The following is a 16,634-nucleotide window of genomic DNA, read 5'->3' on the forward strand; positions in this document are numbered from 1 at the left end:
ATCGCTTCCACGTTGGCTACCGTTTGTAGCATTAAAAAAAATAATAATAATAATAATAATAATGAAACCAAAAAAAATGTTTATTTGCATTAAATTTTGAGCAAGCCACTTTCATTCATTGAAATTAAAGGCAAAATTTCGTCGCAATAAATTATTTGAGTGGTTTATTTTATTTATAGTTACTGTATTTAAAATGTGTCACTCAAAATATCACTTTTCAATACCGCATTTAAAGATTTTAATTGCAATTACGTTTTATGAAATTATTGGTTTGTGAAATAAATAAATACGACACAGCAATAAAATGGACCTACCTTCGTATAGCTTCCACGTTGGCTACCGTTTGTAGCATTAAAAAAAATATTAATAAAAATGAAACCGAAAAAAATGTTTATTTGCATTAAATTTTGAGCAAGCCACTTTCATTCATTGAAATTAAATACAAAATTATTACGTGGCAATAAATTATTTGAGTTTTTGACTTTATTTTTAGTTACTGTATTTAAAATGTATCACTCAAAATATCACTTTTCAACACCGCTTTTAAAGATTTAATTGCAATTAAGTTTTATGAAATTATTGGTTTGTGAAATAAATAAATACGACACAGCAATAAAATACACCTACCTTCATATCGCTTCCACGTTGGCTACCGTTTGTAGCATGAAAAATAATTAAAAACAACACCAATAAAAAAATCTTTATTTGCATGAAAATTACAACAAGCGACATAATTTTACGGCTGTAAAAAACAATCAACAATGTTATATTTAAGGATTGCTCTAATTGGTCAAATTAGTCAATAACTAATTTGTCCGGCAAGAACCACGTGGAGGTTTAGAGCATTCTTGCCAGGAAAATAGGATATAAGGATGAGGTAAACAATGATTATTTGAAAATGAAGGGAATAAAGAAATTATTGGTTTGTGAAATGAAAAAATAGTACACAAAAATCAAAGTTTTTTCACTTGGCGTTAAATAAATGCTCTTACCTTTATACTGCATCTGCTACCATTTGTAGCAAAACCTAAAAAATAAATTAAAAACACAACCAACAAAAAAAATTTATTTGTAGGAAAGTTACAACAAGCGACATTAATAAATATTATACAGAATAAAGGATAAACAATACGGTACAATATATGGCACACAAGCTATTAAATTCAACACATCACAAGATAAAACGCAAAAAATTGCACCTACCTTCATATGGCTTCTGCGTTGGCTACTGTTTGTAGCAAGACATTAAAAAATAAAAACGACACCAATAAAAAATCTTTATTTGTATGAAAGTTACAACAAGCAACGTTTGTCAATATTAAACGAAATAAAAAATACACAATACGTTTTAATATGTGGCAATTCAAATTCAATACTTCAGTAAATAAATACACCTACCTTCATATCGCTTCCACGTTGGCTACCGTTTGTAGCATTAAAAAAAAATTATAATAAAAATGAAACCGAAAAAAAATGTTTATTTGCATTAAATTTTGAGCAAGCCACTTTCATTCATTGAAATTAAAGACAAAATTACGTGGCAATAAATTATTTGAGTGTTTTGTTTTATTTATAGTTACTGTATTTAAAATGTATCACTCAAAGTATCACTTTTCAACACCGCATTTAAAGATTTTAATTGCAATTTTTATGAAATTATTGGTTTGTGAAATAAATAAATACGACACAGCAATAAAATGGACCTACCTTCGTATCGCTTCCAAGTTGGCTACCGTTTGTAGCATTAAAAAAAAATATTAATAAAAATGAAACCGAAAAAAATGTTTATTTGCATTAAATTTTGAGCAAGCCACTTTCATTCATTGAAATTAAAGACAAAATTATTACGTGGCAATAAATTATTTGAGTGTTTGACTTTATTTTTAGTTACTGTATTTAAAATGTATCACTCAAAGTATCACTTTTCAACACCGCATTTAAAGATTTTAATTGCAATTTTTATGAAATTATTGGTTTGTGAAATAAATAAATACGACACAGCAATAAAATGGACCTACCTTCATATCGCTTCCACGTTGGCTACCGTTTGTAGCATTAAAAAAATAATAATAATAAAAATGAAACCGAAAAAAATGTTTATTTGCATTAAATTTTGAGCATGCCACTTTCATTCATTGAAATTAAAGACAAAATTATTACGTGGCAATAAATTATTTGAGTGTTTGACTTTATTTTTAGTTACTGTATTTAAAATGTATCACTCAAAGTATCACTTTTCAACACCGCATTTAAAGATTTTAATTGCAATTTTTATGAAATTATTGGTTTGTGAAATAAATAAATACGACACAGCAATAAAATGGACCTACCTTCATATCGCTTCCACGTTGGCTACCGTTTGTAGCATTAAAAAAATAATAATAATAAAAATGAAACCGAAAAAAATGTTTATTTACATTAAATTTTGAGCATGCCACTTTCATTCATTGAAATTAAAGACAAAATTATTACGTGGCAATAAATTATTTGAGTGTTTGACTTTATTTTTAGTTACTGTATTTAAAATGTATCACTCAAAGTATCACTTTTCAACACCGCATTTAAAGATTTTAATTGCAATTTTTATGAAATTATTGGTTTGTGAAATAAATAAATACGACACAGCAATAAAATGGACCTACCTTCATATCGCTTCCACGTTGGCTACCGTTTGTAGCATTAAAAAAATAATAATAATAAAAATGAAACCGAAAAAAATGTTTATTTACATTAAATTTTGAGCATGCCACTTTCATTCATTGAAATTAAAGACAAAATTATTACGTGGCAATAAATTATTTGAGTGTTTGACTTTATTTTTAGTTACTGTATTTAAAATGTATCACTCAAAGTATCACTTTTCAACACCGCATTTAAAGATTTTAATTGCAATTTTTATGAAATTATTGGTTTGTGAAATAAATAAATACGACACAGCAATAAAATGGACCTACCTTCATATCGCTTCCACGTTGGCTACCGTTTGTAGCATTAAAAAAATAATAATAATAAAAATGAAACCGAAAAAAATGTTTATTTACATTAAATTTTGAGCATGCCACTTTCATTCATTGAAATTAAAGACAAAATTATTACGTGGCAATAAATTATTTGAGTGTTTGACTTTATTTTTAGTTACTGTATTTAAAATGTATCACTCAAAGTATCACTTTTCAACACCGCATTTAAAGATTTTAATTGCAATTTTTATGAAATTATTGGTTTGTGAAATAAATAAATACGACACAGCAATAAAATGGACCTACCTTCATATCGCTTCCACGTTGGCTACCGTTTGTAGCATTAAAAAAAAATAATAATAAAAATGAAACCGAAAAAAATGTTTATTTGCATTAAATTTTGAGCAAGCCACTTTCATTCATTGAAATTAAAGACAAAATTACGTGGCAATAAATTATTTGAGTGTTTTGTTTTATTTATAGTTACTGTATTTAAAATGTATCACTCAAAGTATCACTTTTCAACACCGCATTTAAAGATTTTAATTGCAATTAAGTTTTATGAAATTATTGGTTTGTGAAATAAATAAATACGACACAGCAATAAAATGGACCTACCTTCGTATAGCTTCCACGTTGGCTACCGTTTGTAGCATTAAAAAAATATTAATAAAAATGAAACCAAAAATAAATGTTTATTTGCATTAAATTTTGAGCAAGCCACTTTCATTCATTGAAATTAAAGACAAAATTACGTGGCAATAAATTATTTGAGTGTTTTGTTTTATTTATAGTTACTGTATTTAAAATGTATCACTCAAAGTATCACTTTTCAACACCGCATTTAAAGATTTTAATTGCAATTAAGTTTTATGAAATTATTGGTTTGTGAAATAAATAAATACGACACAGCAATAAAATGGACCTACCTTCGTATAGCTTCCACGTTGGCTACCGTTTGTAGCATTAAAAAAATATTAATAAAAATGAAACCAAAAATAAATGTTTATTTGCATTAAATTTTGAGCAAGCCACTTTCATTCATTGAAATTAAAGACAAAATTACGTGGCAATAAATTATTTGAGTGTTTTGTTTTATTTATAGTTACTGTATTTAAAATGTATCACTCAAAGTATCACTTTTCAACACCGCATTTAAAGATTTTAATTGCAATTAAGTTTTATGAAATTATTGGTTTGTGAAATAAATAAATACGACACAGCAATAAAATGGACCTACCTTCATATCGCTTCCACGTTGGCTACCGTTTGTAGCATTAAATAATAATAATAATAATAATGAAACCGAAAAAAATGTTTATTTGCATTAAATTTTGAGCAAGCCACTTTCATTCATTGAAATTAAAGACAAAATTATTACGTGGCAATAAATTATTTGAGTGTTTGACTTTATTTTTAGTTACTGTATTTAAAATGAATCACTCAAAATATCACTTTTCAACACCGCATTTAAAGATTTTAATTGCAATTACGTTTTATGAAATTATTGGTTTGTGAAATAAATAAATACGACACAGCAATAAAATACACCTACCTTCATATCGCTTCCACGTTGGCTACCGTTTGTAGCATTAAAAAAAATAATAATAATAATAATAGTGAAACCAAAAAAAATGTTTATTTGCATTAAATTTTGAGCAAGCCACTTTCATTCATTGAAATTAAAGACAAAATTATTACGTGGCAATAAATTATTTGAGTGTTTGACTTTATTTTTAGTTACTGTATTTAAAATGAATCACTCAAAATATCACTTTTCAACACCGCATTTAAAGATTTTAATTGCAATTACGTTTTATGAAATTATTGGTTTGTGAAATAAATAAATACGACACAGCAATAAAATACACCTACCTTCATATCGCTTCCACGTTGGCTACCGTTTGTAGCATTAAAAAAAATAATAATAATAATGAAACCAAAAAAAATGTTTATTTGCATTAAATTTTGAGCAAGCCACTTTCATTCATTGAAATTAAAGACAAAATTATTACGTGGCAATAAATTATTTGAGTGTTTGACTTTATTTTTAGTTACTGTATTTAAAATGTATCACTCAAAGTATCACTTTTCAACACCGCATTTAAAGATTTTAATTGCAATTTTTATGAAATTATTGGTTTGTGAAATAAATAAATACGACACAGCAATAAAATGGACCTACCTTCATATCGCTTCCACGTTGGCTACCGTTTGTAGCATTAAAAAAAAATAATAATAAAAATGAAACCGAAAAAAAATGTTTATTTGCATTAAATTTTGAGCAAGCCACTTTCATTCATTGAAATTAAAGACAAAATTATTACGTGGCAGTAAATTATTTGAGTGTTTGACTTTATTTTTAGTTACTGTATTTAAAATGTATCACTCAAAGTATCACTTTTCAACACCGCATTTAAAGACTTTAATTGCAATTAACTTTTATGGAATTATTGGTTTGAGAAATAAATAAATACGACACAACAATAAAATGGACCTACCTTCGTATAGCTTCCACGTTGGCTACCGTTTGTAGCATTAAAAAAATAATAAAAATGAAACCAATAAAAAAAGCTTTATTTGCATTAAATTTAGAGCAAGCCACTTTCATTGATTGAAATTAAAGACAAAATTAATACGTGGCAATAAATTATTTGAGTGTGTTACTCAAACTATGACTTTTCAACACCGCATTTAGAGCCGGTGTACACAACGTTGTAATTGCAATTAAATTTGTCACTCAAACGCGATCACTAGTCACCGAATTTAAAATTTAAACCGGAAAATTTAGATTTGCTTGAGCACACGTCCGTTCGCGACAACGGCAAGTAACAAACTGAATAAATTGAACGAAACGGCACAATACACAATAATTTAAATAAACCGCCTTACCTCGCTTTGCTTCGCCTCGCCTCGCCTCCCGCTCCCGCTCCCGCTCCCGATATGACCCGTGCCGCTGCTCGCTGTCGACTGAAGCGCTCTCGCCGCCTGCGCCGCACACCTAACCTCGGGACACGTCACGGATGTGACGTCAGGACAAGTCTAAAACAGTTCATCACCAGAAATATTTACTGGCACAATCCGTCAAATTTAGATACATTCATACACAGAATTATTCAAAATAGAACAATATTGATCTAGAAAAATTCATTATGACAAATGTATTTGGCTATAAACGTCTAAATTTTCAAAAGTTTCGCCTGCAATTTATGGAAAACTATAAATGCATGTTTTTTTTAAAACCGAAACTGGCAATGTGAATTTCTGGTGCAAAATTTAGTAGTATCGTAATGCGTATAACCACAAATTGTTTGTTTGGCTTGTTATGATGAAAATTTGGTAGGTTCCAAAAGTCGGGTTATGTTGTTACTAGGCAATGTCAAAATTACCACTTTTATGAATTTTGTCTCCATTTCTGCCCTTTCAGAACGTTTTGATAGAATATTTGAGACAGAAATATCTACCTTGCGTCAAAAATGTATGTGTTATTGCCAGACAGAGATAACAGTTTAGAAAGTAGGGTTATGCTCTCTTCTAAAGTGTTAAATTTTAACTTTAATGGATTTTGTGTGCTTTTCTGCTCTTTTAGAGCGTTGTTAATTATTATTAAATATGTTATGGGCAGATAAATCTACCTTAGGTCAACGACATAAACAACAGTGTGATTTATTAAAATGTATGTAGGGCAAAAATGAACTTTTCGTGTCAAACATTTTCATGAAAAAGGGTGTTTAATCGTTTCTAAAGGGTGTGTTAACGTGTGTTAAGTTAAGTTTAAGTTTAAGGTTAAGTTTATTACGTGGATAAAACATAAAGTACAACTTTTTTATAAAAGCATTTTGCAAAATTCTTAATCATTACTTTTACTATTTTCCTCCTTGTCTGTAATAACTGATTCGTCCTTCGGGGGCCATTCTGAATACTGTAATGAATTTTTAAAGATAAAGTTTCCGAAATCGGGAAATTTTAAAGAATCTTTAAAAATTCATTAAGGTCCCAAGGGGTGCTTGTCCGAACACGATTTTTTTACAGTTGAAGGCCCTATCGAATGGCTTCATTTTCTGCAAAAATAAAAAAAATTGCGGGATATAAAGGGAGTGAAAAAAATCAGTTTGCATTGCTTGAATATGAGAATAAATAATGCAGAAATTAAGTGCAATTAAGTTTTAATTTGTAATAGAAACACATTACAATGGTCAGGTGATGTTTTACAAATGTGATATGCAAGTCAGCATAACAGCTTATTGATGTTTTTATAATGATTTACGATTATTTTGGTAATTTTCCTGGTGTGAACTTGGCTGTAGAAAACGAGAATAGTGGGGAAATGACGTTAGCTCCATGCGCGCAGCTCCAAGCATGGTCGACTGTAATGTTCATGGTGCCAGCATCATTTTTGGTGCTGTCTTCATCGACATTAACATCAGTATATTGGCAACAGTGCATCTTTTTTTTAACATGAAGATAGTATCGATTGTAAAGTGAAACATTCAAAATATTTAAATAATAAAAGTATCTTGCTGATATAAGGTTTTATTTAAATTTTTTGTCAGTAAAATTGTAATAATTTGACTGTGAGATTGCAACAATAATTGTTAAGATCGGATTGGCAGCACTGTGCCCACTTGTCACAAGTGACAGCGTGTCAATTGTTTAATAAATATTTTTTTATCAAAAACAACCCCAAAATGCCACAGGTGACTTCAGTTATCGCCAAATTCTTCAATGAATATAATTCAAAAACCCCGAAGAAGCTGAAATGTATTGACGCTTATTTGTTGTATATTTTGTTAACCGGTATCGTTCAATTTGTTTATTGCTGTCTTGTGGGCACTTTTCCGTTTAATTCCTTTCTTAGTGGATTTATCTCTTGTGTCAGTTGTTTTGTCTTGGCAGGTAATAACGTTAATCTTAATTTTGGTTTTATTTGTAAAATAATTAAATTCTTTTAGTGTGTTTAAGGCTACAAGTGAACCCAGAAAACAAGAATCAGTTCGCCGGAATAAGCCCGGAAAGGGGCTTTGCTGACTTTATTTTCGCCCATGTGGTCCTACATTTAGTTGTAATGAACTTCATTGGTTAATTATGTATTTTGTAAAATGAGATAATTTCAATAAATTACAAAAAAAATACTGGTTGAGTGGTTTCTCCTTCCCATCGGTTGTAAACCTTGACGTGCGATAACCACCAAATTTGCAAAAACGCAAGTTTACAAGACTGTCGTAATCTCTCAAAATTTTTAAGTACACTCCCATTTTGGGTGATTTATTCAGCGCATTTTTGTGATAAATCGCTGATAACGCTCGAAATAGTCACATCGTTCAAAATTCACACTTCTGATCAGTCACCCATTAAAAATGAGTGCTAGCAGTGATCCTCCCCAAAAATGTGTCACAGAAGTCCCCAATTACGGCCTAAAAGTGCGCCTAAACCACACTTATCCAGAAAACCGGTCACAAGATTTTAAACCCGGTCTTAGGCTAATCTGGGACATGCTACCTCTAATTTTGAGGTAAATTGAGGTTAGTTTGATGTTTTTTAAACAAGAGTCCCTTTTTTAGGTACATTTGGTACTATATTGTTCATAGAATTATGGGAAAGTCGATCGTTATGGACTACGTGCACACTTTGAGAGCGAAACAAATTTACGGTACTGTCGAGCAAAAACAATAATGAAAGTATTGAAACGCTTTTTAGGTGTCCCCATCGGTGGGATCGGTTGCGGAACGATTGGAAGGGGGTACAGGGGCGAATTCTGCCGGTTTCAACTCAAACCAGGGCTTTATGAGTACAATACAGTCGATGCCAATCAATTTATTGTTACAATCAAAGATGGGCACAATGAGACCATTTTTCATAGTCTTTTATCAACGTTTCCGTATGTATTGAGAATAATTTGCTGAAATATTTAGCAGATGAACGTTTTTTTTACCAAAGGACAAAGAGTTTAAAAAGCTGGGAAAGCCTAATTGACGGTTCAGAGTGTTTCTATACTGGACTTTACCCAAGATCGTGGACTGAGTACGACTTATCAAAATACGGCGTCATGTTAACTTGTCGGCAAATTACCCCAATCATTCCGCATAATTACAAGGTACTCTGCAACTTTCCTTCTCACACTTTTTGGTAACCACCGTATTCGTGCCTTTTGAAAAATATGGGCAGACGAAAAATAATCAATTTTTTTTCTGAAAAAATTGTAATGAACAATTACGGAGAACTAAATATTATTAGATACTCGTAGGAGACGAAACGAAATACAAAATAACTCGATTTTCACAAGCATCTAACCGACAGCAAGGTGCGTTTACATTTGTCTGAGCACTGACATGCGTTCACACATTTTTAAATTTTGCCCTGTAGAGGAAAGAGTCATTCATATTACAAATATTACGTTACATCCACAGGTTACATCTTAAATATAAGGTGTTTAAACATAATTTTACGCCTGTAAAATCTAACCAGCATCAGCAGCGTAGGTAACTTACAAAAATGAAGGAAATAAAGGAATTATTGGTTTTTGAAATAAAACACAAAATACAACTAAAAAATCAAATTTATTTTCTTCTTTTTTCATCTTTCATCTTTTCTTCTGCTAAAGTTTGTAACAAGACTTTAAAAATAAAATCATTATCTCATTGCAGAGAAAAAAAATATACACTTACTTTTATGGCATCTTCTGCTACAGTTTTTACCAAGACATTATACATTAAAACAATCTAGTATCACATATTCACATTTATGCTTGTGTGGAAATATTACAACCTCCAAGTTTTTTTATTTAGACATTTTTGTGTTTCAATTCCAGATTAACAATGAAATATTTCCGTTTGTCTCTTCACTATGGAGAAATTTATTCTCGACCCTCCTGTATTTTTTTTTACTTTGTACACAGCAATTATACATTTTTTTTATTTATTTTTTTATTTCATTGGTCAAACACGTAACTTAGAAGAGAAAGAACTACTTATGATTATGTGGTAACGGTAAAGGTTTATCAACAATTTAAACCACAACATGTCTGCACTTATTCCAAAGTTAGTCGTAAATTTGAATTAATTTAAATCAATTTGCCTTAAAACACCTTTAAGTAGAGTGATTTTGAATTTTGTTTCGCTTCCAAGTTGGTACTCCATAGCTCTACATTAAGTGTTTATTTTATCCCAAATCTAGGATAGTTCCCTGCCTTGTGCAATGTTCGTCTGGGACGTCAAAAACATCTCAGAGGAGGACCGAACCGTCACAATCGCCTTCACTTTCAAAAACGGCGTTGGTGATAAATCCCGCGACAGATCTTGTACGATTTTAGTCCCAAAAAACGCCCATTTTCTAATTTTCATTATCCTTAGCAACATGTAGTTCAAAAGCCTTCACTCTCGCCGACTCCGAAGGCGTCATTCTTTACCACACAATTGATAAAATGCAATGTTCCTACTCTCTTGCCGCCAAAACCAACCCGCAAATCGACATTTCAAAATGTCTCTATTTCGACCCGAATTCAGACGGGATCAAGCCCTGGATCCAACTCAAAAACAACGGCAGTTTCGATAAAATCAGCGATAAAAACTACGGCCAAATTTTCGGCGAAATGGCCTGTGGTATCGCCACGAAGGCAACCATCCGGGCCGGAAATACGGTAACGTCAGAAATGGCCCTGGTGTGGGACATGCCCTCGGTCCAATTCCCCAAAAAACAGAAGAAATACACCAGATACTACACCAAACATTTCGACGGCGATAACACCGGGCTGAGGATCGTGCGATACGCGTTTGAGAATTACCAAAACTGGGAACGGGCCATTTACGACTGGCAGAGACGGATCCTCGACGATGAGTAATTTCTCAAAATAAAAAATTATTCACACCTAGGTTGTAATACACTCTTTTTAGAAATTTGCCCGATTGGTACAAGTCAGCCCTTTTTAATGAGAGTTACTACATAAGTGACGGTGGGGCAATTTGGGTCATTTTAGACGAACAAGAAGCCAAAAAATTGCCGAAAAACGACCCTAGGTTAGTGTAAATTAGCAGAGACGGATTAAGCGGTTGGCGAATCTGGCATGTTAAAAACAGCAACAACAAAAAGCTAAAGATAATTATTATTTATTACCATTGATTAAGTTAAATAAGTTAATCAATGGTATTACGTTTAGCAGAGGGTATTCCAAAGTTTGCTACCCGTTAATTGCCCAAAACTATTCTTTATAGTGTCAGAAATACACTTTAATTTGATGGTTCTTCTAAACTACAAGGCAGCGAAAATTGTCAAAACAAGTTCGAAGAAGTTGTTTTAGTTTTTACACTAAAAGATTTTTTATCTTTAAAACGGAATTCTGAAATAAAACTACAGGACGTGTGCACAGTCACTGTCATAAAGATTGTTGCTCCGTATAAACCGGTCTGGCAATAATTTTTTTTTAAGTCATAAATGTAAATTTCATAACAAGCATTCCTTTGAATGTTGTTATTGTTATTTTGCATTATCATACGTTAAGTTAATCGCAAATTAAGTTTTAACTGCGAAAATTTTTTTGTTACGTATTTTGTATACAAAAAAATTGCTTCAGAATGTCATTTCAAATAAAAAATACTTGTTTTTAGGTACTTAATAATTAATATTAGATAATTAAATAGAAATTAATTAGAATTTTCGAATTTATAGAATTCAGTTTTAAAATTAATTTTAAAACAAGAGAAACATATACAGCATATTAGGGAATAGTTTAGCAAAAATTTAAAGGCAGATAAAGAATGGCAAGACAAATCGATTAAATAAAATTTATGTAAATAAAAAATGCATGGTTTTTCCAAAAAATCGTTCTAAAATTAAAGTCCCAAATTTTGAGAACCGCTGAAGTAGAATTATAAAAATTAGCGTAAATTTTAATATTATTGACAAAACAGCAGAGGTAAATTAATTTCTTGGTCCATTACTTTGTTCTTCTATTTCAATTTGTGTTTTGTAAGTAAATTTTACGGTTTTTTTTAATTGAACCGGGATTTGAACCTCCCACATAAGTGAACATGGTAACCACAATTTTGAAAAATTCTCAAAACGCCCACGCGCCACTTTCTCCAATTTGTGTAACGAAAAAATTAACTGTTAATAAACTACCATCAACCACACAGTGGCTCTTAATAGGTGGGTTAATAATAATTTGTAAAGAAAAATGATTAAGGGTTTTTAACTCGTCTGATCACAGACGAAATATTGCTAAGCCATTCTAACACCCTGTAGAATTTGAAAAATGTTGTCCAATCTGATTATTTGAATTTCGCTGTAAAATTCGCTGGGAGCGTATTTAAAATGCTATCGCTTGTGTTATAATGATTTGTTCTCACGGAAAAAGAAGTTTTAATTTTTTTGCGGAAGGTAAAACTCTGAGCACCCTATATATCTAAATTGAAAAATATAATCCACTTTTACAACCTTTCAAACAGTATGAAAAGTTATTTTAACATTACTGATTTTTTTAATTTTTAAAAGCAAAATGAAGCCCAATTATGTTTGCACACATTACAAGTTGATACTCATATTTCAGTTTTCTTCTTTTTGTATAAATTCATTTTTCTTGAAACGTTTAATTTTGTTGTTTGTTAAAAAGTGTAAGACTGAAAATGTATTCTAAAAAGCATTTTCTCCATTTTTAGATTAAGTCTAAGGGCCCTACAGTTTTTACCGCCAGAGGCTTAATCCGCCTTCGTTTATTAGTGACTTAAGTCATGTTAGTTAAATTGTTTCAGACTCGAGCACGGTAAATTTGCATTGTTGGAGGGCCACGAGTACAAAATGTACAACACTTACGACGTTCATTTTTATGCTTCATTTTCGTTTGTTTTAAATTTTCCTTTGCTCCAATCAATCTTACAGTACGATATGAGAGACGCCATTTTCACCGAAATTCCGGATAAAGTTAAAATGTTGTATGACGGGGAAGTGTGCGAGAGGAAAGTACCAAATACAGTACCGCACGATATTGGAGATCCAGGTAAAACCCCCAGTTCTAGTTATTTAATTTTAACTCAAGTCGTTCCACTTAGGGGAAGAACCGTTTATCTTACTCAATTCGTACCCCATCCATGACGTAAGCCAGTGGCGCGATTTGAATTCAAAGTTCGTTTTACAAGTGTTCAGAGACGCTTTTATAACAGGTCTTGACGACCGATCTATCGCGTATTTGAACGATATGTACAACGCGTGTTACACAGTAATGCACAAAAGTCTGGATTTTGACGTGGATGGAGACGGCCTTATCGAAAATTCGGGAAGTCCCGACCAAACCTTCGATACTTGGGTCATGACAGGTGCTAGGTATTTTACCCAAAGAAACGCCCTCTGGTGCTAAATAAATCTATTTCAAGTGCGTATTGTGGGGGGCTGTGGTTGGCCGCTCTGTTCGCTATGACTAAAATCGCGGACGCTTTGCAAAAAACCGAAGACAAGGAAAAGTTTCAGGAATTGTTGGATAAGGGCACAGCGGCGTTCGAACGGAAATTGTGGAACGGAAAGTGCTACAATTTCGACTGTTCGGACAAAGAGTGTCGCTCGATTATGGCCGATCAGTTATGCGGCCAGTGGTATCTCAGGAGTTGCGGATTTAATTATGAGGTAACGCAGCGAGTGAGTGGAATGTTTGTATCAAAAATAATTATAGGTGTTTCCGCAAGATCGGGTCAAGACTAGCTTGAAAACGATTTACGAAAATAACGTTCAGTCGTTTTGTGACGGCCGAATGGGGGCTGTTAATGGATTTATTGACGGGGTTATTGATGAGTTCACTATTCAGAGTCAGGAGGTGTGGACTGGGGTTACCTACGCCCTAGCTGCCAGCATGCTTCAAGAAGTAGGAAAACTTTTGCGAAAATTTCTTTTTTATGTATTTGTTCCAGGGAATGAGGACTGAGGCTTTTAATACTGCTGGCGGAATGTTCAAGTCAATGAGTGAGCGATTTGGGCTTTCCTTCGATACTCCGGAAGCCTTATATGCGGCAAAGTATTACAGAGCGATCGGTTACATGCGACCCCTAAGTATATGGTCAATGCAGTTGGCTATTGACCAACTTAATAAAAATGTAAATTAATTCAAACCACATTTATTAGTTAATTTTGTATTTGTAATTCTTAAATGCGTTAATAAAGTGTCACCAAAGAATTATTTGTTTGTTTGGTGTTTTTCATTAGACAGACCTGACATGAATTTTCAAAGGCTCCGTCATCCCGTACAACATTTTGGTTTTAAAAACCATATCTTCATGTGGCCAATCCAACTCAAAGTTTCTTATAATCTGAAACGATAAATAAAATTTTTGGCACAAACGCGAACTTTTTACTTTGAGAAGCGCCACTTCTAGCTCCAAACTAGCCAGTCTTTTCCCCACACAACTCCTTGGCCCGTAACCAAACGGAGCAAAAATAAACGGATTTGTGTTTTTCTTCGACAACTCTCCCGAAGTCGTGGAAAGCCATCGCTCGGGGATAAACTCCTTAGCCCTCGAAAAATACTCGTCGTTTGTGCACAAAACTAAATTACTTGTAACCACATCGGTCTGAAACAGTACGTAAACAATAGTTAAGTGTCAACCCAAGTTTTACCCCCTTTGGAATCTGATATCCCCCCAAAACTAAATTTTTAACAGTCGTTCGCAAATTTCCAATTCCGATAGGCGCCAAACGCGTCGTTTCTTTAATCACAGCTTTGAGGTAAGGAGCCTTTTTTAAAACCTCGCTCGTTACCGCCTGATCTTTAGTTTGAAGCAGCGAAATGGCTTCGGACCGTAGTTTTTCCTGAGCTTCGTGGTTTTTGCCCAAGAAATACAAAGCCGCTCCTAAAATTCGACCGGTCTGAGACACGAATAAATTATTTTTGATTTTTTGGGCCTCACCGTGTCTATTCCTGCGATCATCATGTCTATGGACATGGTCACGGCGATGTTGCGGTCAACTTTTAGCAACTTTTCCAAAACACTCGGTATCTCGGTACTTGTAGTTTCGCCTTTTTCTAATTTGTCTAAAACTTGGTTTACATATTTCATATTTGTCCTACAATTTGGTTTGAAACAGATAGAACAATTACGTAATTAATTACTCGACTATAAAGTCCATCACTTGGACGAATTTCCTCCAAGACGGCGTACTGACGTAATTGTGAAATGAAGGCAAGACATCGAGTTTGTGCATCAATTTGAACATTTCCAAAGTGCTCCGTATCAGTTTTTGCGGTTCTGAGTCTTCGTCCAAGTCATTCTTCAAACACCCTGTTTTTATTTATTAATTAAAGCGTGAAAAACTGGTCGGGGAATCACCTAAGTGTGTGTCTAAGGTTACAAGCCCGACCGACTCCAGAGACCATTTGTACAGTTCATTGTGGAAATTTTCCGGCATTTCCCCGTTTTCGCTCTCTTCCAACAAATTTGTAATATTGTTAACAAGTTCGTCAGCGACTGAATTCATTTTGTCCGTGTACTGGGAGATATTTCTCGGCTGCATCAAAATCGGATTAACTACTGATCTTATCTTGAACCAGTTTTCTCCTTCTCTGGAAAATAATTCATTTATTCACTTGTCGTTACTTTGGCGGATTTATACTCGAGAAGTAATCCTGCGTTCACGAAGATGTCTTTCCTCGATTTGCGATACTCGTTAAAAGACTGAAGGCCTTTTCTGATCGGCCAAATGCCTTCATTTCTGAACAACTAAAACTAATTTAGAGTTTTTACCTCAAATTGGCTCAACAAACCGTTTCGTAGTCTTTTGGGTTAAATATCACCACAATCGGGTCGTTAATCATGCCTTTAAGAATCGAAATATCTCCATACTGTTCGTAAAAACTAGAAGTAGATAAATATCGGAAACTTATTTACAAGACTATTATTGTAGCGTCGTTTTCTTTGTACACCATTATATTTTTCAAGCTAATCACTCAGGCAAGCTTATTGTGTGATTTAATGCAGACAGGCTGTAGTCTTTTAGACGAACCGATCGGTATCGTATTATTTTCGGGTCACCCGTGTCAAAACATCTTATTGTGAGGATTGCTTATCTTAAACACCACTATCTGTTGTAAAACTTTATGGTGTACAAAGAAAACGTTGCTACAATACGTACATTTTGTGCAAGTCCAAAAAATCGATTCCGTAAAAATCTCCAATTTTCGGAACCAAAAATCGCCATATGTTCCCAAAAAATGGTATGGGTTTAGGCCCAGGGAGACTTTCGAAAGGTTTAGCTTTGTCCCACCCTTCAGGCATGACATCGCTATTTTCCAAAGCGTTTAAGTTCTTGTAATGATCAAGTTTTTTCTGGCTGATCACATTTTCACTGCCCGTTGACATCAAAATCTTTTGCGAAGTGTTGGCAAACTTCAGTAACTTCGTTTTTAACATTTTAGCGCCTCAAATTATAATTTTTCGTGCTGATATTCGTCGCAACTAATAATGTATGACTGTGATGGTCGGTTTTTATTAACTAATATGCTCTGAAGGTTAAAGGCAATGCAATTTATTCAATTTTCGTCTCACCTTTTTGCCAAATTGCCAATTATTTAGTTGAAAACACCCCAGACCGACCGGAACCTGTGACTGTTTGGGAGATTTGTTTTCCAAAAATTATAAGCCAAGATAAGTATTGTTATCTCTATAGTACTTTAAGTACTAAAGAACTTGACATTTTATGCGC

The 16,634-nt window shown here is 32.9% G+C and overlaps 3 protein-coding genes across 5 annotated transcripts; 2 read left to right on the forward strand and 1 right to left on the reverse strand.

Moving 5' to 3' along the window:
• The first annotated feature begins 7,539 nt into the window (after positions 1 to 7,539).
• On the forward strand, positions 7,540 to 8,092 carry Dad1 (Defender against apoptotic cell death 1). The gene is made up of 2 exons (XM_961671.4): positions 7,540 to 7,856; positions 7,913 to 8,092. The coding sequence occupies exons 1-2, from the start codon at positions 7,649 to 7,651 to the stop codon at positions 8,041 to 8,043; spliced, it is 339 nt and encodes a 112-aa protein (XP_966764.1). The 5' UTR covers positions 7,540 to 7,648; the 3' UTR covers positions 8,044 to 8,092.
• Positions 8,093 to 8,190: 98 nt separating this feature from the next.
• On the forward strand, positions 8,191 to 14,115 carry LOC655239 (uncharacterized protein). The gene is made up of 12 exons (XM_961754.5): positions 8,191 to 8,472; positions 8,522 to 8,610; positions 8,658 to 8,838; positions 8,898 to 9,054; positions 10,134 to 10,257; positions 10,310 to 10,793; positions 10,850 to 10,972; positions 12,704 to 12,948; positions 13,001 to 13,271; positions 13,322 to 13,568; positions 13,615 to 13,803; positions 13,850 to 14,115. The coding sequence occupies exons 1-12, from the start codon at positions 8,318 to 8,320 to the stop codon at positions 14,039 to 14,041; spliced, it is 2,457 nt and encodes an 818-aa protein (XP_966847.2). The 5' UTR covers positions 8,191 to 8,317; the 3' UTR covers positions 14,042 to 14,115.
• Positions 14,038 to 16,595, reverse strand: LOC655316 (cytochrome P450 12H1). 3 transcript variants are annotated; one of them, XM_008201738.3, is made up of 10 exons: positions 16,478 to 16,595; positions 16,065 to 16,424; positions 15,697 to 15,787; positions 15,546 to 15,652; positions 15,263 to 15,495; positions 15,046 to 15,214; positions 14,843 to 14,999; positions 14,553 to 14,801; positions 14,291 to 14,506; positions 14,038 to 14,245 (listed from the first exon to the last, which is right to left on the reverse strand). In XM_008201738.3, exons 2-10 carry the CDS (start codon positions 16,340 to 16,342, stop codon positions 14,138 to 14,140), a joined length of 1,608 nt encoding a protein of 535 aa, XP_008199960.1. In that variant the 5' UTR covers positions 16,343 to 16,424; positions 16,478 to 16,595; the 3' UTR covers positions 14,038 to 14,137. The 3 variants fall into 3 exon arrangements, with proteins under 3 accessions (XP_008199960.1, XP_008199959.1, XP_015837565.1); XM_008201737.3 differs by having other exon boundaries at positions 16,065 to 16,434; positions 16,478 to 16,594; XM_015982079.2 differs by having other exon boundaries at positions 16,065 to 16,401; positions 16,478 to 16,581.
• Between the last annotated feature and the right edge of the window lie 39 nt (positions 16,596 to 16,634).

Source organism: Tribolium castaneum, chromosome 3, assembly GCF_031307605.1.
Source record: "Tribolium castaneum strain GA2 chromosome 3, icTriCast1.1, whole genome shotgun sequence".
NCBI lineage: Eukaryota > Metazoa > Arthropoda > Insecta > Coleoptera > Tenebrionidae > Tribolium > Tribolium castaneum.

Excerpts from the sequence above, each read along its gene's own strand:
- Dad1 (XM_961671.4), top strand. The coding sequence starts at position 7,649 with ATGCCACAGGTGACTTCAGTTATCGCCAAATTCTTCAATGAATATAAT. Across the intron at positions 7,857-7,912 it reads CAGTTGTTTTGTCTTGGCAG|TGTGTTTAAGGCTACAAGTG; the intron begins GTAATAACGTTA and ends AAATTCTTTTAG.
- LOC655239 (XM_961754.5), top strand. The coding sequence starts at position 8,318 with ATGAGTGCTAGCAGTGATCCTCCCCAAAAATGTGTCACAGAAGTCCCC. Across the intron at positions 9,055-10,133 it reads TCATTCCGCATAATTACAAG|GATAGTTCCCTGCCTTGTGC; the intron begins GTACTCTGCAAC and ends TCCCAAATCTAG. Across the intron at positions 13,272-13,321 it reads TGGGTCATGACAGGTGCTAG|TGCGTATTGTGGGGGGCTGT; the intron begins GTATTTTACCCA and ends ATCTATTTCAAG.
- LOC655316 (XM_008201738.3), bottom strand. The coding sequence starts at position 16,342 with ATGTTAAAAACGAAGTTACTGAAGTTTGCCAACACTTCGCAAAAGATT. Across the intron at positions 15,496-15,545 it reads AACGCAGGATTACTTCTCGA|AGAAGGAGAAAACTGGTTCA; the intron begins GTATAAATCCGC and ends ATTATTTTCCAG. Across the intron at positions 14,246-14,290 it reads TAGAAGTGGCGCTTCTCAAA|ATTATAAGAAACTTTGAGTT; the intron begins GTAAAAAGTTCG and ends TTATCGTTTCAG.